This window comes from Scomber japonicus, chromosome 11 (assembly GCF_027409825.1).
Source record: "Scomber japonicus isolate fScoJap1 chromosome 11, fScoJap1.pri, whole genome shotgun sequence".
NCBI lineage: Eukaryota > Metazoa > Chordata > Actinopteri > Scombriformes > Scombridae > Scomber > Scomber japonicus.
In genome coordinates, this window is record NC_070588.1 from 32,308,540 (window position 1) to 32,325,080 (window position 16,541).

Here is a 16,541-nt window from a genome sequence, read left to right on the forward strand (position 1 = left end):
AGAAGAAGAAGAAGAAGAAGAGGAGGAGGAGAGTTTGTTGTTTTCTTGTTTGTTCAGTCTCTGTGGAGTCTCTGTGTCTCACTGTATGGGTACGATCACACCTGTGTTTCACTTTCTTTGAAACGTTGACTCCATTTTTATATTTGGTTCCTTAAGATTCACACTAACTAATCACAAGCACATGAAAGCTTGTAGACATGTTATTAAGTGTAGTTTACTGGAGTCTGATTCTAGTGTTTGTAAATGAACAGACTGTGAATTTGAGCATGAGTTAAGACTTTTTCCTGCTTTCTGGACTACAACTGTGTCTTTCTACCTATAAGTTCTACATCTAGAGGTTTTCTGCTGTTGCTGCTTCAGATTATGTTCAGATGAGCAATATGCTGTTCTCTTAGAGGACTGAGAGGCAATACAAAGACTTGCCATCAGAATTCAAACTTGGACATTTAATCATTGAACTTGACATTTAAAATGTCAAACTGTGTTAAATGCCTCCTGGGATGCTTTGGTGTGAATCAAAGCATGTTTCTGTTCTTTTAATGAAGATAAGTAAAGATGATGTTTTCTTGTCATCGCAAAAAGTGAATTTGGTAATCTCAACACAACAAGCCCACACAAATACTTTGCTTATGAAACATTTTAGATTAGAAAGAAATACAAATGTATCTTTGTTTATCTAGAAAAGGAAGCTGTCAAACAGGTCTTCTCAAGATAATCAAACCTCATTCTTTTTTCTTTTTTCCTTTTTCTTTTGTTTTTGCATGGAAATGCATTTCAAACTGACATGTTTCGAGCCTGATTCCAAAGAAAAAGACAGATTGAAAGAAAGCTATGCAGTAGCTTTCTTAGTACTACACTAACACTAAATCCTTTATTCATTTTTCTCTATTTCTTCTTCTGAGGCCTTTCTGTCAGGAGCTTTTGTAGACCAGCTCACAGAACGTACATTGTAACTTTGGCCTTTTTATTTTATTCTTTCACTTGTGGGAAAAATCAAACAACTTAACATAACATAATCTGCTTTACTTTTGCCTTCACAATGGGAATGAGGACTCCACCACTAACAATGAAACACTGACATTGTATGGCTACTGCTGAAAATATGCCAACCATAAATAGTATCAAGAGAGTTTGATTAAATTAAAATCTTAAGTTTTATAAGTTTAAGACTAATAATAAGTACATTATTTGGGTAAACAGGGTAGTTGAACAGGAGTAGACTCATGAAGCTATTAATAATGAGTGTGAAAGTGGCTGACTCACAGTATGAGGCTGTCAATAATTCATCATGTAGTTGCATCAATACAGAAAAGTGAAAGATAAACCACAAACATTGTCCCTGCATAGTTAAAGTATGAGAACAGTATTGATTTTCAGCAGTATGAAGATGTTTTAGTACCAGAAGGTATTGAAACTATGACTCTGTGTTTTAGTCATGTGTGAACTATGATGGACTTTTTAAGTCAGGTTTGCGATTCTGTTGATCAGCGTCTGTGTGTTTGATGAACATTCAAACAATTACTTAAACCTTTTATTTGAAGTCTTTGTTTTGGCTCTATGGATGTAAATGACTGTCCAGGTAGCGCCATCATCAGGTGAAGATGAACACTTAACCTTATGACCATATATGACATCAGCCTCAGTTGTACTGTGTGTTTACTGATTGACTGCAAAAAACATGACAATCAAATATGATAAAGATAGAAAACATTATACCTGCTAAACATCAGAGACTGTAGACTCTTCAATATAGAGACTAATATCAGTGAAATTTAAACAGGTATTCAGTCTAAGAATCCCTTCATTAAAAGTGTCTTTACCAAGTTTTGAACCACAGATTTGCTTAGAAAGCATCAATAGTTGATTTGACTGATCAGTAAATGTGATTAAACCTTGATTCATGTTTCAGAGAGCAGAGAGAGTGTATTTTTTAGCTTTTACACCATAAACATCTCCTATCACACAATATCATGCCCTATTTGACCTAAGACATGAAAATATAACATAGCAATAATGATGGAAATGTATTTTATAACTTTATGGAAGTGTGGGGTTTATTGTATAAGCATTAGAACCATCAGTCTTCACTGCTACATCATAAAAACTACTATCTTATTAAAACTATTAACTATTCATTTCACTAAAACACATGGCAATAGATACAGAGATAATCTGACACTTAAGCCTCAATGGACAAACATTTGTATCATCTATACAAAAGTTTAATATAGTTTCATTTCTGTGCATTTTGGGTCACTTCAGGAAAAGTCATCAAAATTCAGGGTAAAAGACATATGGGGTTTTTACAGCTGTCACATGACAAAATGGGTCACTCTTTATATCTCAGCAGTTATACCTACAAGTAAAATGATGGATGAATAGCAGACAAAAACAACATAAACCCAAGGTAAACAAAATGTTTTAACTCTAAAACCACAGCTGTTAAAATATGAATGCATATTTGTATTAAATCTGATTCAAATCAATAAGAGGAGGTAAGATAAAGTAAGTCATATTTCAGTCATCTGGAATATTGTACATGAACTTCTCCCCTGTCTTAGTCTTCTTCATGTCATGGTGGTTCTGCTGACTCAGCATGTAGTGAAGTGGACATGAGCAAATCGCCGGGGGAAATTTTGGACGTGTTGCCAGTTTTGAAGTTTACAGTGTGTTTGCCTGCATGCTTGATATATATAACTGATATTTTTACTCACTAAGTTCTCATATTCTTTTTGTTTGTGTTTTTCTGTCTTTTTACCACCTTTAATTTCTCTGTTTGATCAGCTGGAGGTTGTGATTTCAGTTAGCTCTGTGCTTTCTGGCCCTTTAACCCACTCCAGGCACATGGAGGTGGATATATCGTGCCATTTATCTGTGTGTTGTCTAAAAGCAGGTGTGTGCTCTGTGTGTGTGTGTGTGTGTGTGTGAGAGAGAGAGAGGGAGAGAGAGAGAGAGAGAGAGAGAGAGAGAGAGAGAGAAACCAAACCTTCCCTTGTGGACTGAAGTGACTATGGACCTGAAACAGTGTTAATGTGTTGTACAGTGTTATTTAAGAGGTGTTTTACCACAAAACTCAGAGTATACCAACTAATGTTCCTGTTAGAAGTGTAGACAGAGCAGTACTGTTTCTTTTTTGATCATCTTGTTTATCCCTGAAAGGAAATCTTTTCAGCCTCCCTTGTGTTTTAGTGCTTTGGATATTTTCCTAAAGGTAAAGCCGCTGTGTGTTCAGTATGATAATGTTTTGGACCAGTTTGCAGTATTTTACTGATGTTTCCAGAATTCTGACTTTAATCTCAGAATTCTGAGACTAACAAACGTTCATATATGAGTATTGAACATGCATGATTTTAGGAATTCCCTGCATTCTCATAGCATTTCTTTTAAATGGACTATTCTAAAAAACAGGACATATGAAGATCACTTTGATGTGTATCTTCTACTGAAGGTTAACACTGTCAACATGATTCATATGTTAAGTCATCTGTCATTTTTTCTAGATGGCTGCTATGACTTCTTTTTGGTAACTGTTATACTTTTTGAATTGATTGTATTTGTATCTCAGCCAGTGTACACAGTACAAATTCAAATGTTATGAATCCACCGTGAATCAACTCATTATGATGACATGCAGTCTATGAGTTCTATACAGTAATGACATTAAAGTCAAGTATTATAAAGACACTATTCACTCCCATTGCATCTGTACATCTCATCTAATACATTAAGATCAGCGAGTTTCATGTGATTATGAAGTCATCATGCCAATCAGTACCAGTGTGCATAACAATTACATACATTTTCATCAGGAGATGCATGTTTAATGTTTTTGTCATGTTTTAAGGCTGGATGCAACCCTGCAGTGAAAGAACTAATACAGTACTAATACTGAAGTATTGTCAACAAAATGTGCCAAAAGTAAAAAGCAGCCTGTCAGTGATATTATATATGACCTCATTAGATGAATAACTGTTAGAGCAGCATGTTACTGCCGTAGCTGCTGGAGGTGGAGCTAGCCTTTAAAGGGTCACCATGTCAGTCTGACATGATGAAATTATTCATGGAAGAGGAAAAAAGAAGCGAAGCACATCTATGATACATGCAGTTTTTTGTTAGTTTGTTTTTTACTTCTTCAGTTTGTATCTAGGCTGTTTGATTTTGTGAAGTATTGGATCATTTGACCTCTCTGGGTCTCAAACAATCATTGAAAAGAACCCAACTACGAGGTTTAGAGGGAAGATCTCTTTTCTTGGCCTGCAAAGCTCTGTTGATTTTCCTAAGCAGGGAACAACGAGCACAACAGCGGCTCATTTGAATCACAATGTGGACAATCATGACATGAAACCATTTTGGCATACTCTGTTTTTTATTGTTCCTGCAGTATCCCTTTAAAGTTTAACAGTGTGGACTGACAAATGAGATGATCTGTGAAATGTTCCAGGTAGCTTCTCCAAGGCTGATTTTACCAGGAATCTGCTTCACACTGATCCCTGCAACATGTTAAAGCTTAGTTTGTTTGGTAAGATACACATATCGATTAAAACAAGTCATATAGTATCAAACCCTTTACCTTTGTTTCTTATTAGCAAAGAGCAGTGTTAGCTAGTCTTCAGCTAAACACTAAATATATGATGTGTGTCTGAGGAAACTCACATTTATCTAAACTCAAGCACTAAAATCTTGGTTGTGTTTTAGCAGAAGGTTGATTTGTCAGATTTGATCAAGTCTTTTAGAGCCAGTTTGTATTAAGAAAGGGAAATCCCACTCTGCTCTTACTCGGTGTCATTCAGTGACACTGAGTAGGAGCACAGTGGGACAGTGTCACTGATGCTCCAAAGTGAAGTGACACTTTCCAACACACCGGAACATCTCATATCCCATATGTATAAAACTCCAGAATGATCATAAACTTTGACTTATGAATCTACCATTCTTAGTAAAAGGTCCATTATTGTTTAAAGAAGTGTGCTGGTGTTGACTGCAGTGACTGCTCACACTATACAGTCATACCCTCAAGCACTGAATCAGCCAATAGCAGGCCTCTAAAGATGAGGTGTCAGAGCTGTGTGTATTTAAGATGACCTATAATTCATTGTGTCCTATATAATATGCTTCAGTATACTGAAACATGCAAAAAGAAAGCCTGTTATTCCTATTGACTAGCTTTCATCTGAATTCTCTGCTTCAACTTCAGATATTTCTGTCCTGATGTCTCCTCACAGTCAGTCTGCAGTGTGTTCCTGGTAGAATGTGACGTCTGGAGAGGCTTTCTGCTTTTCTAAGTGTACCACGACTTAAAGCACATCATTTTTGTAAAAAGTGAAATGACAAAATAAATGTTTGAACAAACTGTCTCTTTGTTTTGCTCTGTTTTTTTTGTTGTTGTCTTTTTTTTATCAGAAGTTAATTAAGGATTATGAAAAGGTTGCATGAGCAGCGGAGTGGACATCAGAAACAAACTAGAAGACATCACTACAACTAGAACCAAATAAAACAAAGAGAGAGAGAGAGAGAGAGGACAGTTCATCTTGTGGTGATCGAGTTTGGCTCAGTAATGTGATACCTTTGGAAATAGAATAGAAATAATGAAGAAAAAAAAGAATAGTGTTGATGTAAATTCAATTCAGTTTTAGATTCAATTGAATTATGGTGCCAAATAAATGATGTATCTACTTATCTCTCTAAATCACAACATAAGTTATCCCAAGGCACTTTTCAGAGGTCTACACTGTACTCTTTCATTTCACTTAAAGAGAGCCAACATTCCTCCATGAGCAGCACTTGGTAACTTTAACAGGAAGAAACCTCAGGCACAACAGACTGTAGGTGGGCGACCATGAGAGAGAGAAAGAAAAAACTGATAATGGTAACAATGATAATAATAGAAGTATGGCTAGTAATAATAGCAAGCGTGGTGGGTGTTAACCCTTTATTGGACAAATAATTATATTTGGTAACTTCTGTAAATATCCCAAAATATCCTTCCTTCCTTCCTTCTTTCCTTCCTTCCTTTCCTTCCTCCCTGCCTTCTTTCTTCCCTTCCTCTTTTCCTTTCTCCCTCCCTCGTTCCTTATTTCCTCCGTCCTTCTTTCCTTTCCTTCCTTCCATCTGTCCTTCCTCCCTCCCTCCTTCTCTCCTCCCTTCCTTCTTTCCTTCCTCCATCCTTCCTTCCTTTCCTTACCTCCATCTGTTCTTCCTCCCTCCCTCCTTCTCTCCTCCCTTCCTTCTTTCCTTCCTCCATCCCCCTTTCTTCTTCCTTCTTTCTTCCCTTCCTCCCTCCCTCCTTCTCTCTTTCTTTCCTCCCCCCTACCTTCCTTCCTTCCTTCTTTCCTCCGTCCTTCCTTCCTTTCCTTCCTCCCTCCTTCCTTCCCTTCCTTCCTTCCTTCCTTCCTTCCTTCCTTCCTTCCTCCCTTCCTTTCAATGAGTGTCCTATAAAGGGTTAAGCAGGATTGTGGGGCCCCTGGCAGTCCGCATCAACCTGTGACACCAGAAAGTTTGTTGGTAACGTGTTAATGATACATGAATGAATACAGATGGAGACAGCTCTACTTTACAAAGTGTTGTGGATTTTTGATGTGAAAACCTACATCCATGTTTTCATGGATTTTGGATAGCCCATCTACTGTAAATTATAAAACAGATGTTTGCAGAGTACATTTTTAAATAGTAAATCCTTTTTAGAATAGGTGTTTCATTATGTCATGTAATCAGAATTTCAGATTAATATTTCCCATCAAACTGCTGAGTCTGTGTTAATACTTCAAAATAGATATGTTTTATTTTGGTGCCAGTTTTATTGAAGCATATGTGAGATGCAGGATGAATACACTAAAACACAATATATCTACATTGTATTCATTGGCAGTAAATGGTCATGTTACCTTTGCAAATGAAAGAATACACCTCAGAGAATACTGGCAGATTTGCCCAGTCAAATTCAAATATTTACCATGAAAAAAACATGTGTATGTATCCATCCATCCATCCATCTTCTTGCCGCTTATCCGGGGTCAGGTCGCGGGGGCAGCAGCCTAAGAAGGGAAGCCCAGACTTCCCTCTCCCCAGCCACTTCGTCCAGCTCTTCCAGGGGGACCCCGAGGCGTTCCCAGGTCAGCCGAAGACATAGTCTTTCCAGCGTGTCCTGGGTCTTCCCCGGGGTCTCCTACCGGTGGGACGTGCCCTGAACACCTCACCAGGGAGGCGTCCGGGAGGCATCCTGATTAGATGCCCGAACCACCTCATCTGGCTCCTCTCGACGTGGAGGAGCAGCGGGTCTACTCCGAGCTCCCTCCGGATGATTGAGCTTCTCACCCTATCTCTAAGGGAGAGCCCAGCCACCCTACGGAGGAAGCTCATTTCGGCCGCTTGTACCCGCGATCTTGTTCTTTCGGTCACTACCCAAAGCTCATGACCATAGGTGAGGGTAGGAACGAAGATCGACTGGTAAATCGAGAGCTTCGCCTTTCGGCTCAGCTCTCTCTTCACCACGACGGATCTGTGCAGAGTCCGCATTACTGCAGACGCCGCACCGATCCGCCTGTCGATCTCACGCTCCATCCTTCCCTCACTCGTGAACAAGACCCCGAGGTACTTGAACTCCTCCACTTGCGGCAGAATCTCATCCCCGACCCGAAGAGTGCACTCCACCCTTTTCCGGTTGAGGACCATGGCCTCGGATTTGGAGGTGCTGATTCTCATCCCGGCCGCTTCACACTCGGCTGCGAACCGATCCAGTGAGAGTTGGAGGTCACGGTCTGATGAAGCCAACAGGACCACATCATCTGCAAAAAGCAGTGACCCAATCCTGAGGTCACCAAACCGGACCCCCTCTACACCCTGGCTGCGCCTAGAAATCCTGTCCATAAAAATTATGAACAGGATCGGTGACAAAGGGCAGCCCTGGCGGAGTCCAACCCTCACTGGAAACAAGTCCGACTTATTGCCGGAAATGCGGACCAAGCTCTGACACCGGTCATACAGGGAACGGACGGCCCTTATCAGGGAGTCCGATACCCCATACTCCCGGAGAACCCCCCACAGGATCCCCCGAGGGACACGGTCGAATGCCTTCTCCAAGTCCACAAAACACATGTGGACTGGTTGGGCAAACTCCCATGCACCCTCAAAGATCCTGCAGAGGGTGTAGAGCTGGTCCACTGTTCCACGGCCCGGACGAAAACCACACTGCTCCTCCTGAATCCGAGATTCGACTATCCGACGGACCCTCCTCTCCAGCACCCCGAATAGAACTTACCAGGGAGGCTGAGGAGTGTGATTCCCCTGTAATTGGAACACACCCTCCGGTCCCCCTTCTTAAAAAGGGGGACCACCACCCCAGTCTGCCAATCCAGAGGCACTGCCCCCGATGTCCACGCGATGCTGCAGAGTCGTGTCAACCATGACAGCCCCACAACATCCAGGGCCTTGAGGAACTCGGGCCGGATCTCATCCACCCCCGGGGCCCTGCCACCGAGGAGCTTTTTAACCACCTCGGCAACCTCAGCCCCAGAGATAGGAGAGCCCACACCCGAGTCCCCCGGCCCTGCTTCCTTACCGGAAGGCGTGTTGGTGGGATTGAGGAGGTCTTCGAAGTATTTCTTCCACCGATCCACAACGTCCCAAGTCGAGGTCAGCAGCGCACCGTCCCCACCATACACAGTGTTTACGGCGCACTGCTTCCCCCTCCTGAGACGCCGGATGGTGGTCCAGAATCTCTTCGAAGCCGTCTGGAAGTCTTTTTCCATGGCCTCACCGAACTCCTCCCATGTCCGGGTTTTTGCCTCAGCGACCGCCCTAGCTGCGCTCCGCTTGGTCTGCCGGTACCTGTCTGCTGCCTCCGGAGTCCTACAGGCCAAAAAGGACCGATAGGACTCCTTCTTCAGCTTGACGGCATCCCTCACCGCCGGTGTCCACCAGCGGGTTCGGGGATTGCCGCCCCGACAGGCACCGACCACCTTGCGGCCACAGCTCCGGTCAGCCGCCTTAACAATGGAGGCACGGAACATGGCCCACTCGGACTCAATGTCCCCCGCCTCCCCCGGTACATGGTTGAAGCTCTCCCGGAGGTGTGAATTGAAACTCTCTCTGACAGGAGACTCTGCCAGACGTTCCCAGCAGACCCTCACAATGCGTTTGGGCCTGCCAGGTCTGACCGGCATCCTCCCCCACCATCGGAGCCAACTCATCACCAGGTGGTGATCAGTTGACAGCTCCGCCCCTCTCTTCACCCGAGTGTCCAAGACATGCGTCCGCAAGTCCGACGACACGACTACAAAGTCAATCATCGAACTGCGGCCTAGGGTGTCCTGGTGCCAAGTGCACATATGGACACCCTTATGCTTGAACATGGTGTTCGTTATGAACAATCCGTAACGAGCACAGAAGTCCAATAACAGAACACTGTTCGGGTTCAGATCGGGGGAGCCGTTCCTCCCAATCACACCCTTCCAGGTCTCACTGTCGCTACCAACATGGGCGTTGAAGTCCCCCAGCAGAACGAGGGAATCCCCAGGGGGAGTGTTTTCCAGCACCCCCTCCAAGGAGTCCAAAAAGGCTGGATACTCTGAGCTGCTGTTCGGACCATAGGCACAAACAACAGTCAGGATCCGTCCCCCCACCCGAAGGCGGAGGGAGGCCACCCTCTCGTCTACCGGGGTAAACTCCAACATACAGGCACCAAGCCGGGGGGCAATAAGTATTGCCACCCCAGCCCGGCGCCTGACACCAGTGGCAACACCAGAGTGGACGAGAGTCCAACCCCTCTCGAGGAGACTGGTTCCACAGCCCTTGCTGTGCGTCGAGGTGAGGCCGACTATATCTAGCCGGAACTTCTCAACCTCACGCACCAGCTCAGGCTCCTTCCCCACCAGAGAAGTGACGTTCCACATCCCTAGAGCTAGCTTCTGCAGCCGAGGATCGGACCGCCAAGGTCCCCGCCTTCGGCTGCCGCCCAGCTCACTATGCACCCGACCCCTTTGGCCCCTCTCACTAGTGGTGGGTCTGTGGGAGAGGGGTCCCATGTCCCTTTTTCGGGCTGTGCCCGGCCGGGCCCCATGGGTGTCATGGGTGCCCCTGGGGTCATTGGGACACGCAAACCCCTCCACCACGGTAAGGTAGTAGCTCAGGGAGGGGATGTGTATGTATATATGTGTAAATGTATATATGTCTATATATGTATATATATGTGTGTGTGTGTGTGTGTGTGTGTGTTATATGTGTGTGTGTATATATATATATATATATATATATATATATATATACACATGTGTGTATATGTGTATAGTAGGCTATATGTATACATGTCTGTACGTACGTGATGACCCTCCTGCCTCCTTTTTTTTTACGTTTGTTTGAACAAAATACGGAAGGAAATGAAATCACAAGGGCTTATGGGTAATGACTTGCCCCGTTAGTTATCTTCTTCTTCTCTGTTTCTCTCAGTTCAGTGTGTTTCAGTGTGTTTATAGCGGGACATGATTGAACTACAGTGAAATAAAGCAGGCCTTCAGACCACACATCACTGATAAGTATCAACGGGATGTTTTAAAGACTAGAGTGTGATTCGGAAGTAAAACCCCAGAGTTTCAAACTACACGACCCACAATGCACTGCTCTGTGTAGGGGTCAAGTCAAAATTTAAACGGCTAAGTGAAAGCAGTGGAGCTGTGTTAACAGTACTGGTAATTCTAGAGACTTGAATATGTGGATTTGTTGACGCTAGCTGTGTTTAACAGACTGTTATGTAGTCACTGAAATGTTCAGTACGGAATTTGACTGAGGACTGTAGTTTTCGCCATGATTTTGCCGGTTTTTGTCAGTTAGCGCTGCTAAGCTAAGCTAACTCGTTGCTAACGTAGCTCCAGCAGTAGGAGCTCGTGTGATGACTTCAGGACGCAGCTTTTCCAAACTCTTCTACACACACCAGTTTACACCGTATAGTTATAAAGAGCTGAGCTATTCCAGGAGAGGAGACCATGACCCTCGCTCCTAAAGAACTGTCCAACCTGCTGAGCATCATATCGGAGGAGGCTTGCACCAACACCTTCGAGAGCCTCTCCACCCACTTCCATCACTACTTTGGGAAAGCGGAGCACTTCAAGGTGGGCTCGGTGCTGGTAATGCTCCTCCAGCAGCCAGACCTGTTGCCCAGCTCCTCACAGCGGCTCACTGCCCTCTACCTGCTCTGGGAGATGTACCGTACCGAGCCGTTGGCCGCTAACCCGTTCGCAGCCGTGTTCGCCCACCTGCTGAACCCCTCACCTGCCGGGGAGGAGCAGGAGAAGGTGCTCTCCGGTAGGTCTGTGTGTGTGTTGTGGGGGTCCTAGCATGATTAGAGTAAAAAGTTGTTTTTGACTCAATGTTGAATATTATAAGCTCAACACAACAATGAGCTCTGTGTGTCCAACACAGATTTCATTAAGGAAAGGACACCTTATGGGAGACTTTCATGTATTTATCATAATCTCATAAATAGTCAAAACTCAATATATAGTGTATACTATACCAGCTATGTATTTAAATATATCTACAGTTGATCAGCTTTCCTACATCTAATGCAGTCTAATACAAGCATCCGGCAATAAGTCCTTCCTATTACAATATTCAGTTTTTGTTGAAGCTGTCTCACACTGAGAGTGTTGGAACTTGGATCAACTTCATGTTATCAAACATCTCTCAGTTCTCATTATGTCCTGCTTGTTTAAATATACATATGATGTTTCCAGGTTTCCTGCCTCCCATCACCCAGCCAGAGAAGTTCTTCCTGTCCCAGCTGATGTTGGCTCCACCCAGGGATCTCTTCAAGAAGACACCCAGACAGGTGTCCTGCATGGATGTCGGCAACATGCCCCAGTCCATAGACATCAGTGGGCTGCAGCTAGCTTTGGCAGGTAACACTATACACCAACCGTCAATTATCGAGTGTAAAGTTGTACTGCTTTAAAATGACACTCACTTTCAAGGGCAACATCAGTTGTAGCTGACAGTGTTTACTTTATGTTCTGTCTTACTTACTGTCAATATAAAAATATACATGAAGAGTCGCACAGAAGCATTGTAATGAGCAAGTGTGCACAAAAAGTATAAACTGAACTGAAACAATCCACTCAACATGATGGATTTGAAACATTGCATTAAAAGCTAGATGTTTTGTATGTTTGCTGTGCAGAGCGTCAGTCAGAGCTGCCCACTCAGAGCAAGGCCAGCTTCCCCAGCATCCTGAACGACCCAGATCCAGACTCGTCTAACTCAGGATTCGACAGCTCAGTGGCCAATCAGATTATAGAGTCTCTGGTCACAGGCCCCCGCCCTCCACTGGAGAGTAAGTGATGATGCTGATGTTTTATTTTTGAAGAAAACCAAAAAAGTTACTTATTTTTGTTCTGTAATATAAAATGATTCTACTATTATCATTAGGATGTTAGAGCAGCACACATCAAGAGATCAAGTTACTGACAGAAATCAGACAGCCATGTTTACATCCACTGTAGAAACCCTCTCTCTCTCTCTCACACTCTCTCACTCTCTCACTCTCACACTCTCACACTCGCTCTCTCTCTCTCTCTCTCTCAATTCAATTCAATTCAATTCAAATCAGCTTTATTGGCATGTCTGTCACAAAGACTGTGTTGCCAAAGCATAAAGATATAATGAAACAAAACAAAAAATATCAGTTATAAAGAATTACAAAGTACATCTATAGAATGAAAAACAGAAAATAAATGAAAAGAAAAGGTGTGTGTGTGTGTGTGTGTGTGTGTGTGTGTGTGTGTGTGTGTGTGTGTGTGTGTGTGTGTGTGTGTGTGTAAAATAATAAACAATAAGTGATTGAATTGAAGAGAGAGAGAGAGACATTGAAAGTCAATATTGAAGTTAGAAGGTCCATCCGGACGTCTACAGGCCCAGATTACCTGTGAGATGAGAAAGCACCGACAACTCCAGGAAAGAATTTTAGGTTATTGAATGCATTAATAGAACATGAATGTTAATGGATATAGTTGGATGGATAGGGAGAGAGGAGCAGTGCATCATGGGAGTCCCCCAGCAGTCTAAGCCTATAGCAGCATAAACTAGGAGCTGGTCCAGGACAAGCTTGGCTGGTCCTAACTATAAGCTTTATCAAAAAGGAAAGTTTTAAGCCTACTCTTAAACGTAGAGAGGGTGTCTGCCCCCCGGACCAAATCTGGAAGATGGTTCCACAGGAGAGGAGCCTGATAGCTGAAGGCTCTGCCTCCTGTTCTACTTTTAGAGATACTAGGAACCACAAGTAGACCTGCATGCTGGGAGCACAGTGTTCTAGTAGGTTCATAAGGTACTGTAAGCTCTTTAAGATATGATGAAGCCTGACCATTGAGAGGATTCTATTCTAGATTTTACAGGAAGCCAATGCAGTGAAGCCAAGATAGGAGTAATATGATCTCTCTTTCTAGTTTTTGTCAGAACACGAGCAGCTGCATTCTGGACCAGCTGGAGAGTCTTTAGAGACTTGTTAGGACAGCCTGATAATAATGAATTACAGTAGTCCAGTCTAGAAGTAACAAATGTGTGGACTAGTTTTTCAGCTTTCATTCTTTAATATCTTACTTTTCGGTCATGATGTCCAGTGATTAGAATCTTGCTGTTCACATCCTGAAACATGGTGTTGACTCTGTGAATATTAGGATGCCTTCACAGCTGGTGCAGATGTTGCCATTGCCTGTAGACTAGACCTACAATCTGCAGCCAGAATAAATCAGTTACTCCAAAGCACCTAAAGGTACATTCCAACAACCTGTCCACATTCCTGCCCCCTCAGGTCACTTCCGCCCTGAATTCATCCGGCCGCCACCTCCTCTGCACGTGTGTGAGGACGAGCTGGCATGGCTGAACCCCACCGAGCCGGATCACAGCATCCAGTGGGACCGCTCCATGTGTGTGAAGAACAGCACCGGCGTGGAGATCAAACGCATCATGTCCAAAGCCTTCAAGAGCCCACTGTCTGCCCAGCAGCAGTCACAGGTAATAAACAGTCACATGTTTTCACAGCAGTGTATTTCACTTCAGTCTAAAGCAATGATGTTGCAACATAAAAGGTGCTACAAGTGGCCCAAAGTGTCAGAATCATTTGTAATATTTTGAGGTGTGAGGATGTAAATGTCAGTCTATAGGTCTGTCAGAGTCAACAACTATTGGATGGATTACTGTGTTTGGTCCAGACATTCATAGTTCCCAGAGGATCAAACACATTCATTGTAAGCAGATTTTGAGTCTCCAGTGTCTTCACGCTGGAAAATGGACCAAAGTGCCTTCAAAACATTTAATGTGCTTAGTACCAAGAATGATACTTTTGCTGGACATAATGAACAGTCATAGTGGATCATAGTGAAACAGGAAAACCAGCTTTAACTGGTCACATGTTTTGTATAGTGCACGTGTTGTATCATTTCCTGCTTATAGTATGTTCATTTCCTGCATACTAAAAAACAGTATAATCTGAAGATCACTCTATAGAACATACAGTCTCTCTCTCTCTCTCTCTCTCTCCCTCTCTCCCTCTCTCCCTCTCCCCCCCCCCCCACACACACAGCTGCTGGCTGAGCTGGAGAAGGACCCAAAGCTGGTTTATCACATCGGTCTGTCCCCAGCCAAGCTGCCTGACCTGGTAGAGAACAACCCTCTGGTGGCCATCGAGATGCTGCTGAAGCTGATGCAGAGCAGCCAGATCACAGAGTATTTCTCTGTGCTGGTTAACATGGACATGTCACTGCACTCCATGGAGGTCGTCAACAGGTGAGGGTGCTGCTGCAACTATGAGGTCTGAAGTTCTTTGGAGGGGGTGGGGGGGTGATCAACTTAATTTTTTGATTTTATTTAAATGTTCTTTTTAGTCACAGGTATCAGTACAACTTCAGATATGATACTACAGATGTGTGTGTGTAGTTACGAAGAGTCACAGTCACAGTCCTTTCAATTCCAATGAATGAACAAAGAAACATAACTATGTTCATCCAAAGAGGAACTAATAACTTGAAATGACACAATATAGTAACTTGGTATCTTTCTGTTTATATAGGTATTAATAGAAGTTGATTGTATGAAGTGTTTGTCATTTTCTTCATCACTCACTTGTCATCATGCTCTTCATCACTCAGGTTGACCACAGCTGTGGATTTGCCTCCAGAGTTCATCCACCTCTACATATCCAACTGTATCTCCACCTGTGAGCAAATCAAAGACAAATACATGCAGGTACAGACAACAGTCCAACATTTTTACTTTTGGGACAAGTTACGAGGGCTTTTTGTTTCTTCTAGAAAAGCCTCAGCACAGACTAAACCAGACAACTGAAAATATTTTATTATTATATGTCTAGCTCCATTTAGTCTGCATATAAAATAGACACAGTGACATCATGATACGGTTAAATATTTGCAGCAGCTTGTTGAAGAGCTTCACATACAGCAGGAATGTCCAAACTATTCCATAACACGTTCACAGGACTGCAGGTTTTCATTCTAACCAAGCAGCAGCACACCGGGCTTGACCCATCAGTTGATTTCAGTCCATAGTTTGATTGGTGGATCAACAAAAACCTACAGACACAGTGGCCTTTTTATAGAATAGTTTGGACATGCCTAACATACAGCAAACTGACTGATGACATCACTGTTTACTGATCACTACTACATTACTTATCACATTTGTCTTGTTTCTCTTTAATCATGTTTCTCCTGCGTGTTTATTTTCCCCCAGAATCGTCTGGTGCGTCTGGTCTGCGTCTTCCTCCAGTCGTTGATCCGGAACAAAATCATTAATGTGCAGGACCTCTTCATCGAGGTTCAGGCCTTCTGCATCGAGTTCAGCCGCATCCGTGAGGCAGCCGGCCTCTTCCGTCTCCTCAAGACCCTGGACACCGGAGAAAACCCCACCGAGGCCAAACCAGCCAAATAATGAGCCCTCACAGAGACACTGCACAGACTGTAGAAGTGGCCCGAGTTGCTAAAATAATGCCAACCTCCCTTACTAACTTTAAAACATGCCGAAGGCTTGTGATTCAGTTTACCAGAAACATTCTCTATGTCTTTGTACAGCAGAGGAGCCAAAACTGATGCATCTGGCTCAAATGACAGTTAATATTGTAAATATGTAGTGAAGTTTTCTTCAGGCTCTGCAGTCCAGTCCTGCTTCTGAACTGTCACCATGTCCCCTCTCTATTTTCTTGAAATAAAATTAAAAAAGACAACACAATTCAGGATTTCATTTTTTTACCAATGCACTCTCTCAACTTTGGAAATGGAAGCTTGCAAGTTTTCTTTCATTAAACAGATTGTTAAATGGAATCTTTCAGGTTGTTTGTGCTTTCATTATTTTGTCCGTCTGCTGTATGTAACAAACACTGCTTCATGTCACATCTTTCATGTAGATGCTCCTGCCTAGTGACTGTGAATGCAGCTCAGCATTGACACATCCTCAGAGAACCCTGATGATACTGAGTAACAGGTGCTTGTGTTGTTGAAGTCTACCTTTTAGGAAATATGCTTCTTCACTTTCTGACAGATCAGAAC

General features: G+C 43.2%; 1 protein-coding gene across 1 annotated transcript; it reads left to right on the plus strand.

Moving 5' to 3' along the window:
• The first annotated feature begins 10,635 nt into the window (after positions 1–10,635).
• Positions 10,636–16,468, plus strand: cnot11 (CCR4-NOT transcription complex, subunit 11). The gene is made up of 7 exons (XM_053328068.1): positions 10,636–11,292; positions 11,724–11,888; positions 12,167–12,319; positions 13,793–13,995; positions 14,564–14,766; positions 15,129–15,225; positions 15,730–16,468. Exons 1-7 carry the CDS (start codon positions 10,974–10,976, stop codon positions 15,925–15,927), a joined length of 1,338 nt encoding a protein of 445 aa, XP_053184043.1. The 5' UTR covers positions 10,636–10,973; the 3' UTR covers positions 15,928–16,468.
• The last annotated feature ends 73 nt before the right edge of the window (positions 16,469–16,541 follow it).

Coding starts and splice junctions, on each gene's coding strand:
- cnot11 (XM_053328068.1), top strand. CDS start 10,974: ATGACCCTCGCTCCTAAAGAACTGTCCAACCTGCTGAGCATCATATCG. Junction 11,293..11,723: donor GCAGGAGAAGGTGCTCTCCG/GTAGGTCTGTGT, acceptor TGATGTTTCCAG/GTTTCCTGCCTCCCATCACC. Junction 14,767..15,128: donor TCCATGGAGGTCGTCAACAG/GTGAGGGTGCTG, acceptor TTCATCACTCAG/GTTGACCACAGCTGTGGATT.